At 34.6% G+C, this 27,713-nt stretch overlaps 1 protein-coding gene across 7 annotated transcripts in view; it reads right to left on the bottom strand.

Annotated features, from left to right (window-relative positions):
- The window catches only part of CENPE (centromere protein E), a 63,555-nt gene that overhangs the window by 11,119 nt on the left and 24,723 nt on the right, over window positions 1-27,713 (bottom strand). Inside the window, exons 17-38 of one of the 7 annotated variants that reach the window (XM_028506075.2) lie at window positions 25,769-25,843; window positions 25,426-25,545; window positions 23,999-24,121; window positions 23,750-23,915; window positions 23,097-23,251; window positions 22,361-22,885; window positions 22,050-22,208; window positions 19,615-19,905; window positions 19,299-19,457; window positions 18,175-18,462; window positions 17,934-18,086; window positions 17,456-17,743; window positions 16,699-16,857; window positions 16,237-16,518; window positions 14,671-14,961; window positions 13,942-14,100; window positions 13,477-13,767; window positions 11,907-12,011; window positions 9,424-9,642; window positions 6,926-7,123; window positions 5,890-6,093; window positions 3,392-3,610 (exon numbers count right to left, since the gene is read on the bottom strand). In XM_028506075.2, the coding sequence (XP_028361876.1) occupies window positions 3,392-3,610; window positions 5,890-6,093; window positions 6,926-7,123; window positions 9,424-9,642; window positions 11,907-12,011; window positions 13,477-13,767; window positions 13,942-14,100; window positions 14,671-14,961; window positions 16,237-16,518; window positions 16,699-16,857; window positions 17,456-17,743; window positions 17,934-18,086; window positions 18,175-18,462; window positions 19,299-19,457; window positions 19,615-19,905; window positions 22,050-22,208; window positions 22,361-22,885; window positions 23,097-23,251; window positions 23,750-23,915; window positions 23,999-24,121; window positions 25,426-25,545; window positions 25,769-25,843 (4,629 nt within the window). Of the gene's footprint in view, window positions 1-3,391; window positions 3,611-5,889; window positions 6,094-6,925; window positions 7,124-9,423; window positions 9,643-11,906; window positions 12,015-13,476; window positions 13,768-13,941; window positions 14,101-14,670; window positions 14,962-16,236; window positions 16,519-16,698; window positions 16,858-17,455; window positions 17,744-17,933; window positions 18,087-18,174; window positions 18,463-19,298; window positions 19,458-19,614; window positions 19,906-22,049; window positions 22,209-22,360; window positions 22,886-23,096; window positions 23,252-23,749; window positions 23,916-23,998; window positions 24,122-25,425; window positions 25,546-25,768; window positions 25,844-27,713 lie in introns of all 7 variants that reach the window. The other 6 variants (XM_036025812.1, XM_036025814.1, XM_036025809.1 and 3 more) reach the window with 6 other exon arrangements.

Raw genomic sequence — 27,713 nt, 5'->3', positions numbered from 1 at the left:
TCCACTGCTCTATTTGCCTACTCCTGCATCATCACCAAAACACTCTACACTGCTCTAATTCGGCTTAAATACAAACTAAAAGCCTATATTTTATTACTGGTAGAGTATTTTTCCTGGGGTAACTGAAGATGGAATTTCCTTCTGCTTCTTTATCTTATGTTTTGGTAGATGAGTTTCATATTTTCACTATTTTTATGTATACCAGTTGACTGAAGTCTGTTGTGATCAGCAAATCAATAAACTGTATACTCAGGTTCTTCTTAGTTTCCAGTGGTAATTATTAAACTAGTGGTTAACGACATATTGTAAGCATTTATTATGGTAAAAATGAAAAATATAATTTACTCTTGGTTCCCACTACTCATTTTGTAGGCTAACAACATAAAATAGCATGTTTGCTTTATAGGTTCCCAAGTGAGGGAGCTTAATAAAGTGACTGAATAGCCCTGCCTGGTGTGGCGCAGGTTGGGCACTGGCCCGCAGAGCTCTCACTGGTCCGATTCCTGGTCAGGAACGTGACTGGGTTGTGGGTTCGGTCCTGGGTCGGGGCACGTGTGAGAGACAATCTCTCCCACATTGATGTTTCCCACCCTCTCTCTTTTCCTTTCTACCCCTTTCTCCAAAAATAAATAAATAAAATCTTTAATATGAATAAAGTAATTGGATTATTCAAATAAGAACAAATTTTTGGACACACATTAATCTATGTAACAAATCTATTATATTTTTAGCCTCTTATATATATATTTTTAAAGACTTTATTTATTTATTTTTAGAGAGGGAAGGGAGGAAGCAAGAGAGAGAGGGAGAGAGAAACATCAATGTGTGGTTGCTGGGGGCTGTGGCCTGCAACCCAGGAATGTGCCCTGACTGGGAATCGAACCTGCGACGCTTTGGTTCTCAGCCCGAGCTCAATCCACTGAGCTACGCCAGCCTGGGAGCCTCTTATCTTTTTTATTATAATATTAACCAATATTAAAAGCGTAGATACTAATTGGAAAAAGCGAAGTTGGTCTTTCCCTCTAAGCTAGTTCTATATACAGACACAGATTATAGTTTAATAAAAAGTCACACACTCGAGGAAATTTATAATGTAAGGTAATAACACCTTACATGGATCATATAGTCATTATTTAAATTAAGCTATGAGAACTTCCAGACAAGATGGAGGCATAGGTAGACACGTTTTCCCTCCTCATGCAACCACAAAAAGGGATTATAACTAAATCTCAAAACAAATAACAGCCATAACTCTCAGAAATTGAGCTGTATGAAGTCTGATACCTAAGGATTCAAAGAAGCCACGCTCATCCAGATGGGTAAAAGGGGTGGAGATGAGGCGGAGAGGTGAGGAAAAGAAGTATGGTGCATAGAGGCAGAGCTGGCAGAGCAGTACTACACTCACGTGTGGTGGGAGTGAGTGATTCCCACCCCAAGCCAGATTGTGCAGGGTTCTAGTGCCGGGAAGATAAATCCCCAAAACTTCTGGATGTAAAAACTAGTGGGAGTTGGGAAGGTGGAAGAAACTGCTGGATTTTCAGGAAACCTCACTCTAAGGGCCCCCAAAGTCTTAAAATGTACACAAACCCACTCACTCTGGGATTCAACACCAGGGCAATAGCTGGAAGGACACCAGTTGCATACAGGGAGTGGGGTCAAGTGAATGGAAATGGGGCGAGTGCTGGGAAAACCTCCAGAAGCCAGGCAGTGGCACAGTCCTCTCTGTGGGTCCTCCCTCCACACACAGCCACAAAATGGTTAAGTGGGTTGCCCAGCCCTGGAGATTACCTAAGACTCTGCCCCACACAATTTATGGTGTGTTTTCTACAACAGGACACTCTGCTAAGAAGGAGTTGAAGCAGTTCTACATAATACAAAGAAACAAACACAGGGAGGCCACCAAATTGAGGAGACAAAGAAATATGGGCCAAATGAAAGAATAGAACAAGGCTCCAGAAAAAGAACTAAACAAAACAGAGATAGTCAACCTATCAGATGCAGAATTCAAAACACGTGATCAGGATGCTCAAATAACTCATAGAGTATGGCAACAACATAAATGAAGACATGAAGGTTACACTAAGTGAAATAAAGAAAAATCTACAGGGAACCAACAATGAAGGGAAGGAAGGTGGGATGCAAATCAATGATTTGGAACACAAGGAAGAAATAAACATTCAACCAGAACAGCAAGAGGAAACAAGAATTTCAAAAAATGGGGACAGTAGAGGAAGACTCTGGGGCATCTCCAAATGTGCCAGTATCCAAATCATAGGGATGCCAGAAGGAGAAGAGGAAAAGCAAGAAATTGAAAACTCATTTGAAAAAATAATGAAAGAAAACTTCCCTAATTTGGTGAAAGAAATAGACATATACATCCAGGAAGCATAGAGAGTCCCAAACAAGTTGGACCCAAAGAGGACCACACCAAGACTCATCATGACTCAAGCTGACAAAGATTAAAGATAAAGAGATAATCTTAAAAAAGCAGTAAGAGAAAAGAGAGTTACCTACAAAGGAGTTGATTTCTCAAAAGAAACTTTGCAGGCAAGAAGGGATTGGTAAGAAGTATTCAAAGTCATGAAAGGACCTACATCCGATATTACTCTATCCAGCAAAGCTATAATTTAGAATGGAAGGGCAGGTAAAGTGCTTCTCAGATAAGGTCAAGTTAAATAGTATGGGAAATGTAGAAGTTCATCATCACCAAGCCCTTATTATATGAAATGTTAAAGGGACTTATCAAAGAAAAAGAAGAAGATCAAAACTATGAACATTAAAAAGAACAAATTCACAACAACTGAATCTAAACAAACAGACTAACTAAACAAACAATAAGAACAAGAACAGAATTATAAGTATGGCGATCATTTGGAGGGTTATCAGCTGGGAGGGGGAAGGGAAGAAATGAGGGAAAAGGTACAAGGATTAAAAAGCATAATTGGTAGGTACAAAATAGACAGGGCTATGTTAGGTAACAGTACAGGAAATAAAGAAGCCAAAGAACTTATATGTATGACTCATGGACATGAACTAAGGGGGTATAGCCAAAGGCAATGGGGGTACCGGGTGAGAAGGCCAAAGGAGGAAAAATTGGGACAATTATAATAACATAATCAACAAAATACACTTAAAATATTAAGCTATGAGTTACTTGTTTTATAGTCTGAAGGGAAGACATTATACAATGTCTAGCTTAATCTAATTGAGTGATAGTCACAGTAGAACTATATTTAAAAAACAAGCCCCTCACACAAACACACACACACAGAGATGGTCCATGTTCCTCAATTAATACATTCAATACTATAATTCTGCTCTGAATGTTATATAAGATACATCTTTAACTCCATTATGAAGGAAATTGAAAAAATATTAAAAAATCACATACACCTGTGATTTGTTGTTTGGCTGTTGATGTAACGTGAAGATTATTATCATCTTGTGTAGTAGGATTAGCAAGGGCACCGGGTGTCTGAGAGATCTTCAAAGTTTGGTAGTTTTTGAATAGTTTTTCATTTTCTTCTTTCATTGATTTCAGGTCATGCTCCCAATCTTTGGCTAAGCTGGCACTTCTTTGCTCAAACTCTGTTGATTCATTCACTATAGCCTATTGAATAGTAAAACCACAAATACATACTTAAAAAGACTATGAAAAGCACTAAAACTCTAGGATAAGGTATACGTTGAAATTCAGTTTCAGAACATTCTAGAATAGTATGTGAACAACATAAAAGAATGTGAACATTCTTTATGGTGCATTGGTTCCTGAAATTTCAGATGATGTTGGATGTTGATGAGGAGAGTAAAGGAGAATAAGGTCTGGAGAGGATTCAAACTGATTTGGAAGATGATAATCTTGTTACTAGATCAGTACAAACATATGAAAAGGAATTTAAAGATTTGTGGAGGTTAAAGTCTTTACATGTTATGGCTCATTATAAAACATTAACTGACATCTAATAGCAGAGCAATCCAGTATATTTAAAAACAATTTTCCTGTTTCATTCCATTAAAAGAAAAAAGAATTTTTCCTATAAACTGAATTCTAATAATTAATTTGAAAATTTTATATATCTGTGCAGGGAATAACAATCAATACCATCTTTTACATCAAAGGATAACTAACTCAGAAATTACTCATGCCATCCTTTTTGCTTCCTAATTCCTGTAGGATATTCTTTTTGTTCTCATCATAAATGGCTTATTGGTCTTATCTTCAACTTGCTTTCTTGCTGTCAGACTTGGACCCTAAATTAGTTGTATTCTTGCTGGCACCTTAGACTTTCCTTGTTTCTGGACCAATTTTAACAGCGACTGAAATAAACATAATATACTAATCAAGTGGTAATTACAGAATATAGGTTGTACCAACTAACTCACAGAAGATGCATGTATTAAAAGATTCCTTACAAGTATTTTATAGACATCAGTAGTTGCAGTTCCCTTAACCAAGGGATGACCCTGACCATAAGAATTGGGTATCATTGGCTCATATCAGAATCAGCAGAAATGCTGTCTGCACATCCTCTTCCCAGATATCAGCAGAACTGTAGATGGAGTGAGGAAACTATCTGATGATGCTCGCAGGAAGTAACATTGAAACCACCCCAGGGCAGAGCTGAGAAACTTCACATCACCAGAAATTCGTTAGTCCCCTCTTTCTGTGGTTCCTTATATGAACTAGCCAGGACACCTGAGATGCTAAGATGGGCTTTGAAATGAGAGTCCCCCAACTCCCAGGGGGCTGGTACCAGAATAAAACCACTTTCCTTTACATCAGCACCTGCCTCTCGAGTATTGGCTTTCAAAGCATTTTGTTACCTATTGACCTCACACCATAGTTACCAATTTTTACTGCCAGAGTGCTGAAAGAAGCTAAGTACCCATGCTGATCCACATGGTAGAAATCCCTGCTTTCTAGATACAGCTAGACTCTCAATACTACAAGAAAATTACATGGAGTTTACCTGAACTATGTGGACTTTACCTTATCTAAACATGGTTTTTATTCTTTTCTCTATTGATTGTAGACTTGTTTTTTAAAGTTCATTTACTCTTTTGCTTTCTCCAAGTATTCAACAAATTAGATTAACTATCCATTAAACATGATCTATATTTCAATGTGATTTAGGTATAGTTTCCAAATGAAATCAAAGTATTAGGAAAGAACTACCCAAATACATGAAATAAACCAATCTTATAAACTGTATACTCCAGCTCCCTTTGTTCCAACTGTATATACAAGAAGCAACTTTCTGAATACTACATATTTTATCAGATATATAAAGTAGACATTACTTCAGAAAGCAGAATTAATATTCTGATCAGTGAAAAGTACAATACATTAATAAACTGATCTTAAGCAATACTTCTTATGAATCTGTCTACTAGGGCCAATCACCTTGGGAACAATGATACAAACCACATTTTTGAACCTCAGGTTGAAGGATAGTGCATACGATAGTGACCCACTGAGATGACAAGCATATGAAGCCTTACTAAAGTAGCTTGCCAGGCCTGTCTGTGGCTGTACCATGACTCCTGTGTCACCTTGTCTAAGGCTGCTCTTAGGGAAAAGGCTCAATTACTGAAGAAGCAGTGGAAAATGAAAAAGGAAAGGAGAGTGGTAAGATTCAAGATTTCACAAGTGGAAATTGATTATTACACAGCCATGTTTTTGTTATCTTCTTTACAAGTATAAATTGATATATTTAAGTGTCTTAAGGAAGCACAATATGTTAGAAGAAGTTGTTAATTTTTTTCACAAAGCACATGTGAAATAAAGGAAACAGTTAAAATCCAGTTGCTCTAAGTCCCTTTGAGAATGAAGTAGAAAAATTAAAACAACAAAAAGAATGAAGTAGCATAATAAAAATTACTACTTACAATTATTCTGTTATTATAAAACTTATTCACTTGAAAAACCCTATCATTTTCTTTCTGGATGCCACTTTTAAGCTCTTCTATATCAAAATGTGTCTTTAACCACTCTTCCAAAAACTGGGTCATTTCTTTCCTGTTACATAGTACTTGTTGAAATTCAGTCTTTATACTGTGGAAGTCACTTTCTGAGAAATCTTTGAGAATTTCCTGTATTAAAAAATAAGCATTGAATTGTATGATTATAGAGAAGTTTTTATCTAAATATCAAACAAATATCATAAAAAGGGGAAAATACCTTACTGAACTCTCATTCTTAATATTTTTGAAGTAAATATAGATCTAGTTATTCTAATTATATTAGAGGTAAAATTATAATTTAAAGCTTCATTCTAGTTATTTGAATAATAAAGTTTTGGCAGTATAGGCTATGTAACAGAGGCCTACAAATTCTGCCTGTTAGAATTAAAATCTAAAAAACTATAAACCGGACTAATAATTACAATATATGACATGCTTCTGGATGTAACTTTTCTGTGCATATAGCAGACCTTTCAGGACTGTTAGGAATGAGATGCTAACCTCACACTTCTGGTTGAGAACAGAACACTACATATGGAATGGTTGCAATAAAAATGTTCCTGACTCTTAGTCACAAGTCTAAGTTTTCGAAGGCATTCAGAAACTTATTCTGGGGTTCCATGAATTCCCACTTGCTGATATTAAGTATATTTTTCAGTATCCATGGATCCTGAAAGAAGGTTACTCTATTACTTAGCACTCTTTATATCTGGCCAGCTGTTACTCTACAGCTTATTATTTATTTGTTTACTTATTTATGTACGTATCTACGTTTATTGGGGTTATACTGGTTAATAAAATTAAATGGGTTTCAAGTGTATAAGTCTATAATACGTCATCTGTATGCAGCTTATTTTTAATGTTTGGTAGATGAAAATGCCTCTAACCACAGGAAAAGGTACCTTTCTACTTGATAAAAAAGGCTTAAAATCTAATTAAGTTCATTTAAAATAAATTATACCTCAATATGTAGATCCACCTTCTGGCTCAATCTGAGGTCCCTTAATTCTCCGGATGGTACATCATAATCTTGTGGAAGGTGCTGAAGATTAATCAGCAGTTCATTTTGCTTTTCCACTTCATCAATAAAAACCATTTCAAATTTATTTATGGATTCATGTTGTTCTTTCTTTATCATTATAACATTGCTTAACACATACTTGCAGAGAAACAAACAAATTGGGAAATTAAATTTGTATCACATTTAGAGGACATTTTAAACATTTAAGACTAGGACTAATGGGATGGCATGTAATTTATCTAAATCCTCTGATGAGTGAGGAAAAAGGAAAGAGCCTCTCTCTATTCCCAACTCAGCATCTTGGAAGAGTAATTTCTGGTTCCTGATTTCTGGCATCCTACAGGATGACTATCCTCATGGATGTACTAAAAATACCTCCTTCAATGTTTAAAATGTGACATGATCTCCCTCCGCTAAAAATCCAACTTTCTTTATTGTCCTCAATCATCCAGGTCTCTCAGCTACATACCTGATACTCATTTTTAACATCCTCTTCTGCCTGTCTTGGTTCAGTAACCAATATGGGTATGCCATGCCTCAAGACTACTTATCAAGCATATTTAGATGTTTGTCTTCAAGGTGACAATAATTTGAATGCCATATGTTCCGTGGACTTCATTAATAAATTCTGGGTATCTGATTGTCAGGATTTGTGAAAGACTGTCAGAACCTGAGGGGAAATTTAACTAGGTAGAGCAGAAAACCCGCTCCCTATTTCCTCAACTTCCACTACTCCTTAACCTCTTATTACTTGGCCACTTCCTTAACCACTCAACTAAAACTGCTCTAACAAAGGTCACCAATGAGCTCTATTATTAACAAATTGAGATCTCTCAGTCCATATTCTGGAAGTCTAAATTATTTGATATTTTAATAAACAGAGCCTAGCAGCCGTTTCTGCACAGGGGCCTCTCATACAAACTGCACTTTTCACAAAGAAGCCTGCACTGAACTGCCTGCCTTAACTGTTTCTGCCAGCTGAGCCAGCCCTTATAAAGTAATTTCTGGAATCCTATTTCAACCAATAGGACTTAGGCTTTCCCCATCAAATCAGAACCGTCCAACTCTGGTCCATCAGAGCAGCTGTAATCTGAGCAATCAGAACAGTGCTTTTTGGACTAATCAAGCTGAGGATTTGGAACCCTCATTTGCATGAGGATGGACCAATCAGGGTCCAGGAACAGGGACTTCTGCCTACATAAACCAGCTCCCCTCTAAGAGCATGCTTTCCCTTTCCACTTAAGACCGAAGTCGGTGTCTCCCTGGCTGAGCTGAAACACTGAAGATGTCTCAGGAAAGCAGAACACAGCAGACCACTTAAGAGTAGAGTTGTCTAGCTGGAGAGGGGACTGGCTCCAGGGCCGCCTGGCCTCAGAGCTTTTCTACAACCATTGTGTTTTCACAGTTGTGCTATATCACAATTGAGCTATTCACAGCTGTGCTGTTTTAATCACTAGGTTATATCACAATTGAGCTTTTCTGTACTGGATAAAGTTTCCTTCACCACACTCCAAATTGGAGATTCCTGTTGGTGTTGAATTGGCACCAGTGACCATCAGTTGACAAAGCCTTCTGAGTTTCTCTTCTTGGATGTTCCATTGTAGGTATTTCTGCCTCAAAACATCTCACAGTAAACACCTGATTTCTCCTCCTGCTTCATCACTCTTCCTTTTTCCCACAAATTTCTATTTTCATCACCCAGAAACTTGGCCAAGGCTCAAATCCTGGGAAACAATCTAAACTTCTCTACCTTACTTCCACTATCAAGCACATGGACTGATTATTTTACGTTTCTAAATACTTCTTTAATCTCTTTCATCCTTTCCTGATAATATAGTCACCCACATGATTTCATCCGGACAATTCTAACTGCCTCTTCTCTATCTGTCACTAGGTTTGTCCTATGCAAACTCATTTGTTCTTTATCTGAGGTGAAGTATCAAAAATGGCAATGTGATCATGTTACTGCCACCACCTAAAACAACTGTCCAGTGGCTCCCCACCATTTGCAAAATGAACTCCATTCAAGCTTTATTGCCTGAGTCTGTCTTCAACTACAGTCTCATCTTCTTTAACTTTTCTTCTAGTCTGTCATATAACCTGCATATACTTCTATCACAGCACTTAATTAACTGTCTTTATGTCTAGCTCACCCACTAGAATATGAAATATTTGAGATATTATCCACACCTGTGTACCGAGTACCTTAACACAGTATCTAGGCCCATAGGCAGAGCTCAGGTTTTGTCGAATTATCAGGTCCTGGGTGCATTGAAAATGTTGCACATGCAATTCTTAGACCCACACAATCTTTAATTCAGTTGGTTGTGCATACACTAAGCAGCAACTATGCCAACTTGCAAAGCAGCACGTTACACTGAAGTTTGTAAGCAAAATTTATTGCAATATTTACAAAGATATTAGTAAAAAGGTGTTACCTTAAGATTCTTCATGACTCGGTAGAATTCCATGGAACACCTTTGGTTTATAGTGAGAAGTTTATGAATCTCTTTGGTTTGTGGATATGGAAGTGATAGGTTTGCTTTTATTTTAACTGAAAGCACTTTTTGGGTTTCAATCTCCTTCTCCAAGTCAAGAGACAATCTATTTAGGAATTCATATTGATTATCCATCTCTGAGTATCTCTTCAGAAGCTCCTAAAGAACATTAGAATTCATTCAATTTTACAAATGATTCTAATTTAACAACAAATATTTCTATCCTTAGAATTGTCAAAAATACTTATGCTTTAACATTTTCTGTTGGAGAATAATAAATTAAGACCATTATGTTAAAAAAGGGGAAACACATTATTGATTTCAGATTATAGAAATGATATATAATCATTGTGAAAATTTAAAAAATTAAACAAATATAAAAAACCAGAAATAACCAATTTCCGGTTACTGATTAAAAATTTCAATTTTTATCATTTTGATATTTTCTTTCAGTCTTTTGAACATCCATGATTTGAATGAGCATTTACAAAGTCTGAAGGGAAATTTGAGTGAATTCAACCTAGTATGTACTGTAGTTCATGGCTGAATGCTACCTTATGTTTACAAGAGGCAATGTGAGTTAGCAGATAACACAACAAAGTAAGGATCAAAATGCTATTTGCTAGACAAATAGAAAGGTATGAAGAGGCTATATCTATTTGTCTATTTGTTAGAAAATCTGAGTTTTCTAACTTTTTACAGAGTTCAAGGTCTAGCTCTGCTACTTCCTGACTGGGGAAATCATCGAGACATTTCCTCAACCACAAAATAAGAAGACCACTATAACTGCCACAAAGTCTACAAGGTGAATCAAGTAAAATATTTCATACTATCTATATCTATGTAACCTATAAAATATACACACATTGTATGTTAAAGGAAGTAAAATTATATTCATAAAAATACTTCTATATCCAAGTTTTAAACTCAGATTTGGTTTCAAATCCTGATTCTACCAACTAACTAGCTATGGACCTTGGAAAACTACTAAACTTCCTCTCTCAACGTTAGTTTGCTTATAAATGGAACAATAAACCCCATCTCATAAAATGAAGCACCAAATATAGTGCCTGACATGTGGCAGACACTCAATAAGCCTGGACCCATCAGCTCAAATGACTAGAAGCAACACAGGAGACACAGTGGTCTGAGTATAAGTGGAGGAACTTATACCTATAAGTTAGAACCTATAAGTTAGGTTCAAGTTGATAGAATCATATAATAAATAACATGTTTAGTTTAGGCTGTTTTGATATTAATGAGCTCTTTTTCATAATTTAAAGAAGAGCTAGTTAGATGTTCATTAATTTGGGATGTTAGAGAGGAGATTCCTGCCTTTGACCTTAGATAAATCACATTATGGCAGGAAGAAATCATTCACTTGTGCTTTTAATAGATATGGATAGAAAGTTGACTTCCATCAGGAATGTGTTAAACACAGAAGTTTTTAGGGATCTTGCATTTTAATGGGGGTGACAGTGAATCTTGCTGGTTTTACCCTCAACATACAGACTGCACACACCTCTCACCACTTCCTCTGCTACCCATCTGGGCTGAGCCACCATCCTTTTGCCTGGATTACAAATGGTCTTCCTGCTTTCCACTCTATCTTCAATACAACAGTTAGAGTCATCCCTTTAAAATGTAAGTCAGATCATGTTTCTGATCATGAAAATGGTCATAGCCCTGCAATGAATCTCCATCTCTTTCAGAGTAAAATCCAAAGTCTTTTTAAGGCCCCATCACTGCCTCCTCCCAATTAGCTCTCTGACCTCATTTCTTACTAGCTTTCTCCCTTCATGATGTTCCTGGAACCCATACAACAAGCTCCCTATAGGAGCTTTGTATGTTTCCCCTGCCAATGCTACCTGTCCTGCAGATACCTGTATGGCTCAAATCTTCACGTCTTTCAGGTATTTGGTCAAATATCATCTTTCCAGTGAGGCCTTAAAATCACAAGCCCCGACTGTTTTGTTTGTGTGTACACACACACACACACACACACACACATACACAAATGCATACCTGCACTAGGAAGTTTAGAAACATTGAGTATTATCATTTTATTCCACAGAGGTTCCTCTGATTCCAAAGACCAACTATTTTTAGCCTTTTTCATCTCATGGCACTTATAAACTAACTACTAAAATTCTGCGGCACACCAAAAAGTGTTTTACATTTTTTGCTGATCTGACAAAACAAATAGATATAATTTTGATTCATTCACACCAGATGGCTATTGTTGTGTTGGCTGTTGTCACCTTTTTATTTGACAATCTAAGGGAAAGGAGGTTCGTGCCCCTGACTAAACAGTCAGGTATTGCATGTTTTAAAAATTCTTGTGGCACACCAGGTGACAGTTGCTGCTCACAGACCTTTGGCAGGCACAATATTGATTTGTAACCTTAACAGGGGGCACTTACTTTTATCCGAAAGCACTTTTCTCTCAGGCTTTCTGTAAGGTGCTGTCTTTCATCACACAGTAACTTTTTTTCATATTTTACTACCTCTTTGTCGTTCTGTTGATCCTGCTTTGACACAAAGAAAAAAATAAGGCTTCAGCCATAACTACATTCACAGGTAATGTCTACTTATACTTTTTCAATTATATACTATATATAAAGTTTTAATAGTGGAATTAAATATTATACTTGTAATTCAAAAGCAATGTTAAAAATGGTCAGAAAAAGAATAATAGTACCATTAAGTCTTGTAGTGAGAGACCTCAATTCATTAGGAAATAAAAATGAGAGAACTACATACTTTTTGGAGATAGAATTTGTTCCTGTAAGCTTCATAGCGTCAAATTAGATTTTAGATTTCTCTGGTGCCTACCTTTCCAAATCTTTGAATAAGAATCATTGCTGCCAACTAAACATGCTAGCAAAACCATCTGTACTATCTGTGGTGTTCCAAGCCCTACTGACATTCTTCCCAGTGCTTTGAAACAGAAAATTCATATCCTGTTTACATTTTTATTTCTGTAAAATACAAAATATTTTCTCCCTTTTATCTTGTTAATTAGAGTACCTAAAAGAATGATTAATTGTTCAATAAATTATTTTTTGAGTGATTTAAATTTCTTTGTAAATTTAGTTAGGTCAAGTCAACATAAAAATGATTCCCAAGTGTCTGATATTTCTACTGAGATTACAAATGATGTTATTATTTTTTTAAAAGATTTTATTTATTTATTTTCAGAGAGGGAAGGGAGGGAGAAAGAGAGAGAGAGAAACATCAATGTCTGGTTGCTGGGGGCTGTGGCCTGCAGCCCAGGCATATGCCCTGACTGGGAATCAAACCTGCGACCTTTTGGTTCGCAGCCTGCACTCAATCCACTGAGCTACGCCAGCCAGGGCAAATGATGTTATTTTCCACTTTATTCTTTATTATTGAAATATGAGAACAAAAAAGATTTTTTGTAGATTTCATACAATTGCTTGACTGGTTTTTTAGATATTCAAATTAAACAGTATACTAGAACAACATCCTGTTTTTATATTTATCTTGCCTGTTTCCTTCTAACTCCATTAACAGGAGACCATGTCTAAAACTCTGTCATGTAGAGGCAGTGAAATGGGATATTTAACATTTTACAAATCAAATCCTTCAAATATTTCTCCATTGAGAATAACACTATTTCTTGGTTTTAAATCCCTTTAAAAACATTTTGGTTTTTAAAAGAAAACTGTATTTCCTATTTGTGTAAAAAATTATGTAAGTTCCCCCATTATACTTTATTGTCGGTAGATATTTGCAGAAAAACAACAAAACAAACCATTGTTACCATTAAAAAAATCAACAAAAAAGAAAAAAAAGAGAATGAACTCATGGACAGTGTGGTGACTGCAGGGGTGAGGGGGTAGAGGCAGAAGAGGATATGGGGGGATAAATGATGATGGAAATAAAAACTAAAAACAACAACAACAAGAACAACAAAACAAAGCTGGTTCTTACAAATAGTTACTAGTTGGGGGAAGATTCTGAACTCACTCTAGCTATCATTTTCCTTAAAGTTTCTCTGAATTGGTCTCTTTCCATTTCGAGAGACTCTTTTATTCTCCTTAGCTCATCTCTTTCCTTAGCTACAATTCTTATTTCTTCAAGGCTTTCATGAAGTTTCTTAGTCATGTATGAGTTATCCATCTCCACATTTTGTATAGATAAAATTTGAGCCTCAAATTGCTTCTTCAATTGTTCCATTTCATTCATTTTTTTATGAGTTTTATTGATAACTTCTTTCATTTTGAGAAGTTGAAGCTCTTTTTTCTGAAGCTCTTGGATCTTGAGATAATTATAAAACAAATTAGAATATAAACAGAGCTCCTTCAAAGAAGTTAACTAGTGTCTATTTGTTATATATGTACATATATATTCTATATCTACATATCTGTATCTATATCCTCTCTTAATTCACAAATAATTTTGGACACTCCCAAAAGAACAAACAACACATACCTTTTCCTGTAAATCATCTTTTGATTTATTTAAATCCTTTTTCATGTTTGAAATCTGAGTTGTTTTCTCTGAAACTGTTTCTTTAAATTTATCAATAGTTTCTTGGTGCTGTTTCAAATGCATATAAGCAATTTTTAGTTCCTGTTGTGTTTCCAGATCCTTTATTATTAGAAATTGAGAAATGATAAAATAAAGAAACACTGCCTTTCTTAATCATGAGCTAAATAAAATCTTAAAAAATGCATGCTTATAGTTAAAACAACCACTATTCCACCACTAAATTAGAACAGTTCAGAAGGCTATAAAGTAAAAGTTTCCATGCTGAGCCAAACCCACCCCAGTCTTGCTCCCTTTGAACTCTGCCATTTACTTTTCACCTTTCATACCATGTGGACATCGTTCTCAATCAGTATCACACGCCTCATTCTCACACGTACTATTCCAGTACTCAGAGGAGCCAGTGCTTTCTTGGACATTTGGATTGCAATGTTGCAGTAAACACTGCTGTATTTCTACCCAAATGTGTGAATATACTCATAGGATAAACTTCTAGAAGTAAAATTGCTATAATAAATGTACATGCTGATAAATTGTTAATAAGATGTGTCAAACCATCTTCCTAGAAGATTATGTAACATTTACATTTCAACAACAGTATCATTTATTTTGAAAGAAGGAAGCCTCTTGTATTAAAAACATGTTTACTGGATAGAAAGAAGAACAACTCACTCTAGCTATGGTTTCTTGCAGGTCTGCCTTGAGTTGGTCTCTTTCCAGTTTGAGAATCTCTTCTACTCTTCTTAGATTATCTCTTTCTTTCATTACAGATTTCATTTCCTCCAGGTTTTCATGAAGTTTCTGAGCCAAATTTAAATTCTCCATTTCTATTTTATCCAGAGTTAAACTTTGGGCTTTGATTTGTTTCTTTAATTGCTCCATTTCAGACACTTTTTTCTGTGTCTCACTGACCTCTTCTTTTAACTTCAAGAATTGATGTTCATTTGCCTTAAGTTCATGGATCTTAGGTTGATCATGAGATAACATGTTAGGATACAAATGGTTTAAAGGGAAGGATAAAGAATAGTTTCTATTCTTGGTTAAGACAACAGTTTTCCCATGTCACTCTTATGAATACTCTACAGAGTTCCACACAGAAATTACTTTCTTTTGAGTTATAATATACATAAGTGCTCTAAGGTGTATAGTTCAATTATTCTTCACATATGTATACATCTATGTACTTACAACCCACATTAAAATACACAACCTTTCTAACACCCTATAAAGTGCCTACATTTCCTATGCTACAACCATTATCTGACTTTTCTCATCCTAGAGGAGTTTTGCCTGCTTTTGATTTTACAAATCACAACGTATTTTATTCATTCTCCTGTCGGTAGGCATTTGAGTTGTTTTCAGTTTTTCTATTATGATTAGCAGTGTTATGAACATTCTTTTACATATCGTTATGTTGAAGTATGCACTCTTTTCTCTTAGGTACATACCCAAGGAATAGTTGTACTGAGCCAGAGGCAAGTGAATGTTTAGAGTTAGTTAAAAACTGCAAAGTTGTTTTCCAGCTAAACCATTTGACATCCCTAATGGATTTTAGGTACAAAGAAAACATATCTCATCAAAGCCCTCCCTGTCCAACCCCATCTTTTCTTATAATAGTGTTTAAATTTTCTAAAGTTATGTGCTTGTTTTATATTTCATCTGTCTTCTCAGAAATAACCCTTCTGAGTTCATCCTAGTTTCCTGGTGCTTCTCCAGATGCCTGTGAGCAGTTCCTAGTTCCTCTTTTCTCAGATTCTTTATTATTAGAGAAATTTTAAGAACAGTGACTTATCTTAATGTTAACTAGTATTTTTTAATGACAGTAATACATTTTCTTAGTAAAAAATAATAAAACTATTACTTCTTCGTCTACATTTTTATTGCTAGAAAGTTATAAGCTTTTCCCTCTCCTGTCTTCTCCCCCCAACAACCTTTTCCTCCTACTTTCCAGAGGCAAAGACATACACCTACGATTTTACAGCTTGCTTTTCCCACTAAGGGTTATTTTGAGCTCCAAATTAGTACACCCAAATCTATTTAATTTTTTTTTACCATAGTATTCTGACATATTGTTTATCTTTATCCAGTTTCCTTCTGAAGGACACTTAGGTTATTTCCCAATTTTTGTTACAAATTGTTACAATGAACAGCTGTGGTTTACGTATGTGTTTGTGTATGTTTATATCAAAGGGTTAACTGCTGTCAGAAAAACATGGAAGAGGTAGGAGTGTAACTTACCTTAGCTTCTGTTTCTCTGAGGCTTTCTCTGAGCTGGTCTCCCTCCATTTTGAGGGTTCCTTCCATTTGTCTTAGGCTATCTCTTTCCTCAGTAACACATCTTACTTCTTCAAGGTTTTCATGAAGTTGCTTAGTCAACCTTAACTTCTCTGCTTCTGTACTTTCCAAGATTGAATTCTGGGCCTCCAACTGCTTCTTCAATTGCTCTGTTTGATACATATTTTCCTTCAGATCATTTTTTAACATCAGAAGTTGATGTTCTTTCTCCTGAAGTTCTTGGCTCTTAAAATAATCACATAATAAATTAAAATATAAAGTTATTGATAAAAAGCTAAATAACAATTCTAAATTATGTACACAAATCTCTACCTATCCCCAATATTAGGCTAATTCATATCCTGTTTCATTACACAAAAGTCCTGATTCAAAACTGTTACTTAGGTAACAACTTAAAAGAAATACCTGTGCTTTTAAGGCACTATTTTTGTTTTCTAAATCCATTTGCGTATTTGATATTTCATCTGTCTTCTCAGAAATAATCCTTCTGAGTTCATCAATAATTTCCTGGTGCTCCTTCAGATTTATGTTTGTAATTCTTAATTCCTCTTGTTTTTCCAGGTCCTTTGTTATTACAGAAAGGAAAATAATAATATTCAGAGTAATACAATTCAAACTATATGTAGAAAAGTACAAGTAAGCAGTAAAAGTTCCCCTCCCTCCTTATCCTCCTAGTGCACATACTCTAAGTGACTTTCGGATGTTAATACATGCCAGGTATACTACTCTACAATTTCCCTATTAGGACGCACCCGAAACAGCACCATAGCTTTACTTCACTCTTTATCTGTGGCCTAGTATTCCATGCTCTGAATGTGCTGCACTTATTTAACCAGCACCCTACTAACGGGCAGTTAGAATTTTCCTGATGTTTTTTTTTGTTTTATTTTGTTATTGCAACTTGCTGCAATGACTGTTCTTCTACAAATATCTTTGCACAAGTGTGCTAACTAATGCAGGATAAATAGCCACAATTGAACTTTTTGGATCAACGAATAAACTTATTAAAATATTTGGAAGATATTAGCAAATACACCCTCCTTTCCTCCTTCAACCTTCCCCAGTGTTGGGCTTATTTTACATCCCCAACAACCCTGCTGTCCATGGGTCTTTTGGGACACAATGTCATATTTAATACAAGGGGGAAAAGAAGGTCACTCACTCTAATTACAGTTTCTCTTAGGTTTTCCTTGAGCTGGTCTCTCTCTACTTTGAGAGTCTCCTCTACACTCCTAAGGTCATCTCTTTCTTTTGTAACAGATCGTATGTCTTCAAGGTTGTCCTGGAGTCTCTGAGTTAACCTTATGTTCTCCATTTCTAGGTTTTCCAGAGTTGACTTTTGGGTTTCAAGTTGCTTCTTCAAGTATTCCATTTCACACATTTTTTCCTGAGTCTCATTTAAAGCTTTTGTCTCAAAAAGCTGATGTTCTTTTTCTTGAAATTCTTGAATCTGAGAAAATCACAAAACACGTTGGGACATAAGCAGAGTTTCTAGGAAAAAGAAGATTTGTTTCTAAATTAAATCAATCATCTTTACATTTGGTTTAATGTATGTATTATTTTCTTCCATAGGGATATGAGGAACAGATATTTGAGGGATAAGAGAATCAGATGCCATTTTCCAACTCAATAAGACCTACCTTTCCCCATAATTCATTATCTGAATTTTCTAAATCTCTCTGAATATTTGCTTCTTGATCTGTCTTCTCTGATATATCCCTTGTATTAATAGTTTCTTGGTACTCCTTCAGAATGGTATAAGTACTTTTTAGTTCCTCTTTGATTTTCTGTCCCTTGAAGCAAATAAATAAAACAATAGTGAGCATCACTGTTATAATATTTTTGTACCCCCCCAAAAAACATCAAAAGAGGGAAACTTACTTCAGCTACAAGTTCTTTATTATCTTCTTTGATTTGGTCTCTTTCCATTTGAAGGGTCTCTTGTATCCTTTTCAGTTCATCTCTTTCTTTAATTATAATTTTTATTTCTTCTTGACTTTCCTGAAGTCTCTTCATTAACTCAAGCCTCTCGCTTTCTATGCTTCCTAATGAAAAATCTTTGGCCTTGAGTTGTTCCTTTAATTGTGCCAGTTCACTCATTTTTTCCTGTGTTTCACTGATTTCTTTGAGGCAAATAAATTGTTCTTGTTTCTCATGAAGCTCTTGCATCTTAAAATAATGATAAGGGCCAAAAATTACATACACATATTAATAAAATGTTTATATGTGTGTATATGTATATACACGTATGTATATGTGTGTTTTGTGTGTATATATGTGCATATAATTGAGGGGAAACTGAAAGAAACCCCCAGAACTTATCTATAAAAATTGTGTATTCTTACAAGTTTAATTTTCAGTCACCTTAAAAAAGCATTTCCCATTTGATGCAATACACCTATTGAGACATTTTTTCCACTGCTCAAAATAGTTTTTGAACTCATCGTTTTGATGCCTTTTAGTGCTTCTGCTGTTTTTTGTTTCACCTCTTCCATGGAGGCAAAATGTTTCCCTTTGAGGACTTTTTCATCCAGGACAACAACAAAAAAATTGCCTGGGGTGAGATCAGGTGAATAGGGAGGGTAGGCATGGGGGTCATGCTGTTTTTGGTCAAAAACTGCTGAGGACTCAATACGTGTGGGCACTCGTGAATCATCCATTATGAAACGGGCAAATGCAATGTAAGAGTCTTCAAAAAATATTCACTGAAGCTGAATGCAGCCTCTCACAACAATGCCAGCTGTATACTGACACAGATGGGTTTCCAGAACATTCATCTAGCAGGGGTAGCCTGTACTATAAGGGGCCCACCCTCCAAAAGGTAATTCTAGTTATAGAATTTTAATATATATAATATATTAAAATATATATAATATATATATTAAAAAACCCAGTATGCTATGCTCTCCAAAAATATTTAGTAGGTAAACAGTAAGTAGTCTTAGTAATTCAGTTAGTTACCTCCATGAAGTTTTCCCTCCACTGTTTCTTTACCCCCGATTTACCTTCTTCTGTGATCCGTCATTGGTTGTTTCTAATTCCTTTTGGAAGCTTGACAGTTCAGTTTCCCTCCCTGAAAGGTTCACTCTCAGCTTATCAATAGTTTCCTCCTGTTCTGCCAGGTGACAATGGGCAACTTTAAGCTCCTCTTCAGTTTCTAGATGCTTTATTAAATAGAAGAAATTGTAAGAACTTTATAGAAAAATGATAACCATTACATTCTGATTCCTTCTTCCAAAGGGCTTAGTTTCCACAAAAATTTTTGCTTACAAAATATTTAAAAGGAAATCACATATATGTAGGGAAAAGAATGCAACCTACTTTAGCTACAATTTCTTCCATATTTTCTTTGAGTTGGTCATTTTCAGACTGAAGAACTTCCTGTAGCCTCTGTAGATCATCTCTCTCCTTAGCTATAGATTCCATTTCTTCATGACTTTCTTGAAGTCGCTCAGACAACTCATGCTTTTCCATTTCTAATCTTAGCAGAGACGACTCTTTAGTTTTCAGTTGCTCCTTCAATTGCTCCATCTCATTGATTATTTTCTTAGTCTCATTGTCTTTTTCCTTCTTATTAAAGGACTGTTCTTGTATGTCTTGAGCTTCTCGGATCTTAAGACAATCATAAAACAACACAGTTGATATCCAAAAGTACTTTATTTTATCTTAGGGGAAAAGATATGCGGATACTTTCTAAAACAACTAAGCCAGGATTTAAGGGTTCATTTACAGACCAATCTTCCCACTTCCCCACTCTTCCATTTTTCAGGTATTTAGCACTTATTTATAGAGGGCTCACTGTGATGTCTGTGTGCTATTTGTAGGCTGGAGATAAAACAGGAAATAAGACTTACAGGGTCTCTGCTGTCTTGAGACACTTTAGGGGGCAAGTAGACATTATGTCAAATCTTACCAAACTGATTTCTCTTAAGGTATTAGTGGAAAAACTAAACCATAGTGAGTGCTTTGGGGGCGGGGTATGGTAAAACTGGCAATACTGCAGGTAGGGAGACCAGAACATCTGAAAGCCATGAAATGAGGAAGAGCAACAGAGTAGAGTTGCTGGAGCACTAAGAACAGCAGGAAGAGAGACCTGAAATAACACAAGATACCAGCAGGGTCTGGGATCCAGGGCCTCCTAGGCCTTGCAAAGGATTCTGGTCTTTATGACAAGAGTAACAATTCACTATTAAAGTGTTTTAAGGAGAAACGATTTCCTGGGCTTAGAATGAAGGATAAATCAGAGAAGTATAAGAATGAATGTAGGGAGATTGGTTAGGAGGCTATTGCAGACACTCAGAGAAAGAAACAATGGCAGCTTGAATTACGGTGCTAGCAAAGTACAGAGAAAGTGGGAGGATTTCACACACACTCACCTCAAAATCCACAAGGTTTGGTGTGTGGATTATAGAGTGGGTGGGGAGGGAGAGATGGTAGTGAGATAATCCTCTAATTTCTGACTGAATCAGTAAAGAAGATAGTAGTGCCTTATGAGATGCTGAAGGAATAGATTTAAAGAAGGAAAAGAAATAGTATTTTGGCTTCAACCTTTCCTATAATATGGCATTGCTTTTTCTAAATAATTTCGAATACTTAAGAAAAAAGCTATCTTCTCTGAAACTGCTTCAATAGTGTCTAAGTATTTATGAGCAATTTTCAGTTGTTTCCACTTACTTCATTATGGACAGAATTTTATACTCCTAAAATTTATTGAAGCCCTAACCCCCAATGTAACTATTGGAGATATGGCACTTAAAGAGGGTAATTAAGGTTAACTGAGGTCATAAGGGTGGGACCATTATCCAACAGGACTGGTATATTTTAAGAGACAGAGATATCAGACACTTTCTCAGCTCAAGTGCACAGAAGAAAGACCATGAGACCATGCAGAAAAAAGGCACCATCTGCAATCCAGAACAAGAGGCCTCTCCAAAAACAGAATTTTCAGGTACCTTAACCTTGGACTCCTAGATTCCATAATTAGGAGAAAATAAATTTCTGTTGTTTTAGCCACCCAGTCTACATCTTGTTATGGCAGCCCTAGCACACTATAATATACTACCCCCCTTTATTTTTTATCCTCACTTGAGGACATACTCACTGATTTTTAGAGAGAGGAAGGGGAGGAGAGAGACAGAGAAACACTGATCGGCTGCCTCCTGCATGAATCCCAATCAGGGACTGAACTAACACCCCGGGCACAAGCTCAGACTGGGAATTGAACCCATGACCTTTAGGTTTGTGGGATGATGCCCAACCGAGACACACTGGCCAGGGCATACCTCCCTTAAAAAAGAAAAAATCATCATTAGCATCCTAGCCATTCTTGTGTATTAATTAAATAACTAGTAAAGCACTTATTCTCCTAAGGCCTAAGAAAAAAAATGAATCATACTACTTAGAATAAATTAAGGTGAGATTTAAGCACTCAGTAAAATTATGACTGAAGAACTAGAAATAGACAAAAACATGATACACACATTGATTTTATAGTAAACTCTAGACAAGTTTAGTACATAAAGTCTGACATAAATATTTTAGCTATAATTGTTTTTGCCTTTTCATTTTCAAATTGATTATAAGCAGTTATATTTCAAGTTATCTCAAACATATCAGCATGAAGTTTATAAATTATTGTTAGTTATTCCCACTGTAATATAAATAGGACTGAAGTTACCATCATGAACTTAAGTGCTTGAGGTTAAGAAGAAAGCTCATATATAAATATATGAAAACTTGGAACAGAAACTCTTTACCTCTTCCTGAAATTCATCCTTAGTTTCTTCTGCGTTTCCCTCTATATGCGAATTCTTGGAGCTTTCCTCAGAAATTCTCATTTCTAGTGTGTTAATAGTTTCTTGGTATTGCTTCAAAGACTCAAGAGCATTTCGTAATTGTTCTTGGGTGTCTATGTTCTTTGTCAGAGAAATAAGAAACCATTTCCATTAGAATAAGGTGAAAAAATGAAAATAATTTTGTAGTTTCTACTTGATCATAAATAATAAATGATGGCTCCTATAATGTTTTTAAGGAGGCTATGAGTTTTCAACATTGGTCAAAAGCTTACCATGTGCACAGTATCCTCAATGTCGCTTTTGAGTTGGTCTCTCTCAATCTGCAGGCTCTCTTGGAGCTGTCTGAAGGTATCTCTTTCTAGGGTTAAGGTTCTTACTTCTTCTAAGGTTTGTTGAAGCTTTTCAGTAATCAGTGTTTTCTCGCTTTCTACAGTTTGCAGACTAGAGTCTCTACTTGCTAATTGTTCCTTCAGCTCTTCTACTTCATTTAATCTCTCTTGATTCTGCTGAAGTTCTTGGGTTCTGTGTTTAGAGAGATTTTCTATTTCCTGATTTATTCTTGCATTCTCTTCGAGGACCATGTTATACTTTTGTTCAAACTCAATATGACAATTTTTAAAATCTTCGAATTCTTGATCTATCCTTTTATAATTCAACTGGGTAGATGCTAGGTCATCTTTAGTTTTCTTTATTTCTTCAAGTAAATCTTGAATTCTACTCTCCTTATGAGTTAATTCAGAAAATAATTTATCCTTTTCTGATGTCATGAGATATAGCTCTTCAGATTTATCATTTATCTATGGGGAAAAAAAGGAATACTTAGTTAACAATGTATGACCTAATGAAGCAGTTTCAGAAAAGAACTTTTTCTGCAAAAGAGACATTGAAATGAAATGAAGATTTGACTGAGAAATGGCAAAATTTTAACTGTCACATTCCTTTAACACTATATTGTCTGGTTTAATTTTACCATCAAAATAAGAGTTATTTGCTTAAAAATGTTTCTACCTCTTTCCTTAGCATTTCTACTTCTGAGGGTAAAGATGTCAATTCTGAGAGCAAGTTAACTTTTTTATGCAAGGCTTCATTTACTTCAACTTCTTTCTTCAGTTCTTTCTGGAGATCTGTAATCTTTCTTTCCAATTCCAAGTTACAGAGCAAATCTAGGAAATTATTGGTAAATTAAATAAAGAGTCTGCGGTTATTGGGTCAACTTAAACTATATAGTTAAATTTTTAATTAGATTATATAAATTTATTTTAAAAAGAACCAATGTTGATAAATAGCTAATCTAATTATTAATCTGTAGTTTTTTAAAAATGTAAGTTATAGGTATACATTATAATTTAACACTTGTAAGCACTACAGAGTGATCGTTCCCCTCAAGTCTATCCACCACCCTAGATATTAATAGCTCCTGAATCACCATTTTCTCCAGATCAGGTCCAATTTATCCGAGAAGTAATTTTTAACCCTTATGATTTGAAGTCCATGGAAACATTTATACATACTGATACAAATAATATATGGAAGTTAATATTGTTATTTAAAAATCAGAGAACAATGGATATTTGATCATTGGAATATAATTGCAAAATCCTTTGGGTACATTTTTACAGAAAGTCAGATTTGCGAAAGGGTAGTCTTAAATTACAAAATACCTTTTGGAACGTTGCCATCTATAAGGGAGGTGAGTCTTGTTATTTCATTAAAAGAAGATTGTAATTCTTTCTCCAGATCGATTTGTATTTTCTTTTTTGCCTCCAACCGGCTTTGATGTAACTGAATATCATTTTCCATTTGTTTGCAAATACTTTCAAGTTCTTTCTATTGAGAGAAATATTGCAAATTTACAAAAATATACTGATCATTACAAATGCTTTATTATAAATACTGCAAAAACCATTTACCATTTTCTCTTTCAACTCCAGATTTTCACTTCTAAGAAAGGCTGATTCTCTCTTTGCATCTAGGGCTACAGTTTCAGCATCGAGCAGAGTCTGTTTCTTTTGTTTTAGGTCTTCAGTGTCTTCCTAAACACACAACAAAAGTTGTTAGTGAAATCTAACTTTCTCAGAGTTAGAAAACATACACACACAGCTAGCATGCTAAAGTTCCCTATGCATTTTTTTTTTAAGTTATCCTCTCCAAAACACTACAGGTGAGTAGTTAATAATTAAAACTAAGGATATTAATTCATAAATAGAAAAGAAAAACAATAGGTAAATAAAGAAAAAAATATGAACAGGTAACCCAGTGAAGAGGAAATGCAAATGACCTATAAGTACATGAAAAAAAATCAAAGTCCCATTTGTAGAGAGAACGGGCAGTTAACAAGACTTTAGCTTACCTAAATTCAACCATATGTCCTTGGAAAAATATTAATACATAAATGAATGCATGCATGCATGAATGAAAATGAATAAAAAGAGATAAACAATTTTTAAAGAGAGAAGAATTCTGCTTGCTACTATCAATCCTATTCCAAGATTATATAAAAGCGCCCTTCTTACCCATGGCCTCAGAATAGTGAGAATACTTTTAAAAAGAGTCATTTGCCATGACTAGAAGGAGCAAAATAGTACTAACAGAAGGTAACAAAAGACTACTCTGAAAAACTCAAACAAAAACAAAAGAATAGAAAATAGTATTTAAAAATTCAAGCTAGAAACTGTTACCTTTTAAAAAGGGATGTTAAAAACTAAAATTGAAATGATACTTTCTTGAAGTAATCAAGTGGATTGATAGCAAATAGAAAAAAAAACCAACAATCTCACCATAAAATTCAATGTTACTTAATGCCACCATCTAACTAAAGTCATCAAAACAGTTTCTGAAAAATACTCAAACTATTAAAAAGTTACTTAAATAATCATGAGAATGTGTTCCTATCAGTGAAATGAAATTAATGACATTTATGAATACATGCTCAATTACATGTTTTATAGTTCTAGATACTTAACAACAACATAAATGCTCACCTAAGGATATTGACTATGCATTTCTGCCTGCATTTATATAAAAGAAATTCAAAAACTTAAAACATTTTTTAATTACTAATTTTGAATGGAAGCTCTTCACTAACTTGTTTACGTTCATTCAAAGGATGACATCCTCAGCTCCCTATGAATGGGTCTTTATCAGTAAAAATGGTAATGTTCCTAATTTAGTTTCATTGTCTGACAGGGTTATTGCCAAGATTGAATACTATACCTAAAGCAATTAAGACAATGCTCAGCACACAGTTGGCTCAATTAAGCATTTGCTATGATGATAATAATGGTAGTATACTATAAACATTAATATGATCACACAACAAAATAATCCTGATTTTTACCGATGAGTATGACAAATCCATTTTCATACTTTCTGACTTCTGAGACTCTATGTATTCCTGTAGCTTCTTAATCTGGTTTTCCTTTTCTTTAAGCAGATCTACTTTTGAATTTAGTTCATTCTAAAAAAATTAAAAGTGAGTAAAACAATTTAATTGTATTTGATTTCTAAGAGATTAAAAAGAACTTATATTTAACAGTTTAAACTGCTACACAGCAATATTCAAAAAGCTGGTATTTAAAAAATATAATTCCTTTTTATTTTCAGAAATCATGTTCAATTACATATGATTTGTTTTATACTTCTAGTTCCTTATCAGTAGAAATACCAACATTAATGCTCACCTCAAGATCTTGATTATAAACTTCTGCATGCTTAACTAAATTCTTTAAGTTCGAAATTTCATGAATTAGTTGCATCTGTAAGAGCATGTGAACAGGCAACAGAGCAAACCAATAGTTAATAAAGCAAAAAAAAAAAAAAGTATTGAATTACTACTTCAGAATCACCCAACACAGTAAGAAGGGACTGAGAGATCAGTTATTCAAGCTACTGTTAACAGAACACCTCATTATTTAAAAGTATAAAACAAAACAAAAAACCCAAAACCCAAATAAAACACCAAGCCCAATCGACCAAACAAAAAAATATGAAAATACCATATGAAAATCCCAGGAAGCCAGCAAACAAGAGACTTTAGAATGACCCAAATGATAGATTTGTCATCTGTTAATAAAGCTACAATAACTTCAAAAGTAAATTAGTATGCACCACTTGGAGGAGATAAAGTAGTAATCAAACTTTAAAAATATATACTTCTAATAGATTTCTGTTTTGGGTAAGTACAAAAAATGTATATATCCTAAAATATTCTTTTCTTCCCATAAATTATACTTGGCTTTACACTGGCATAGTTTTTAATGCATCATGATTTAGAATTTAGGTTTGGGTTAGAGGAGCTTCATGGTACCTTTACAGTATTACTGTTCACCAAAGCTATAATGATATAAATGGGATTATCGACTATTACCTTGTTGGTTTATTCTAGAGCAAATACTGTAAAGTTAATGCTTTTGTTTTATATTTTTCAACAGTCTAAAGTATAAATGCAAATTCCAATAGAATGTAAGGGACTTACAAAAATAGCACCTTATTTAAAGAAATTTTATCATTGTTTCATGTAACCAATGATAATTAAGAAAACATTTTAAATTCTTTTTTTCCTACTTAAGTCAATTCAAACTGGTCTCATTTCAAGTGCTCAAGTGGCATATGTAATCAGTGGCTACCCTTTTGTTCAGCAAAATTTTAGACATTTGTATTGGTTATAATTTAAATTTGCTCTTTTACTTTTTCTTCTGTTTCTAACTTGTGCAAGAAAATCACATCTACTGATAAGAAACTAAATAATCAATCTTAATTTTTAAAAGCATTCAGAAACAAAAATTCTCCCACTTTTATGTGAAATGGCACTTCATTTTAAGTATTTGAAACAGGAAAAGATTAAGTGATTTTTGGAATGATGAATGTCACTGGTAAATGATATATTGTTTTAAGATGCTGAGCATGAAGAGAAAATGTACAATATGATCAAAAGTTAATCCATTGCTACATAGGAAACAGTGCACATTTCAACTGTATATAATTTGCTGCAAGTAAAATGAAATTTAACTTAAGACAAAAACCTCCAAGTTGTGAAAATTATAAGACTAAATAAATAGATCAAGTTAAAATAGGTAGAGGATTGAAATTTCTCTTGTTCTCAGAATGATGATCCTTGTCCTGGTTTATTTTCCCTGCTAACATATAGGATATTTACTGTTTAAATATGCTATATTACATTATTCCTACTTGAAAATTATCCTCAACTTTGGTGATTTTTCATGAAACCCTTAGGCAAACCAGGGTACGTACCCTAAGGCCATAATTTGACTGTCATTCCTTTTTTTGTTAAACTTTTCCCCCAAATGCACATTTTGGAACATATTTTACTGTATACACATAACATTATTATGCACATAGACTTATGGTTTTGGTATAACATGGAATAGATATTGTAAAATGGACTTTGACTAGAGTAAGTTTTTATTACTTAATCTTTTAGCTTACCTTACAGAGCTGAGAATTTCAGTCTGTGTTCAAGTAAAACTAAAGAGAATAGTATTATTTTTCCCCCTTGATAGTGGTTAAAAGAGAAAAAAATCAAGATGTGAATTTTAAGTCATATAGATTCTGTGTTATTTTGTGATCTTTTTGTGTGTGATTCAATTCAGTGAGCTTCAGTTTTTG

This window comes from Phyllostomus discolor, chromosome 1, assembly GCF_004126475.2.
Source record: "Phyllostomus discolor isolate MPI-MPIP mPhyDis1 chromosome 1, mPhyDis1.pri.v3, whole genome shotgun sequence".
NCBI lineage: Eukaryota > Metazoa > Chordata > Mammalia > Chiroptera > Phyllostomidae > Phyllostomus > Phyllostomus discolor.
Note: the sequence above shows the minus strand (reverse complement) of the source record. Positions and strands in the feature narration are given on the sequence as shown.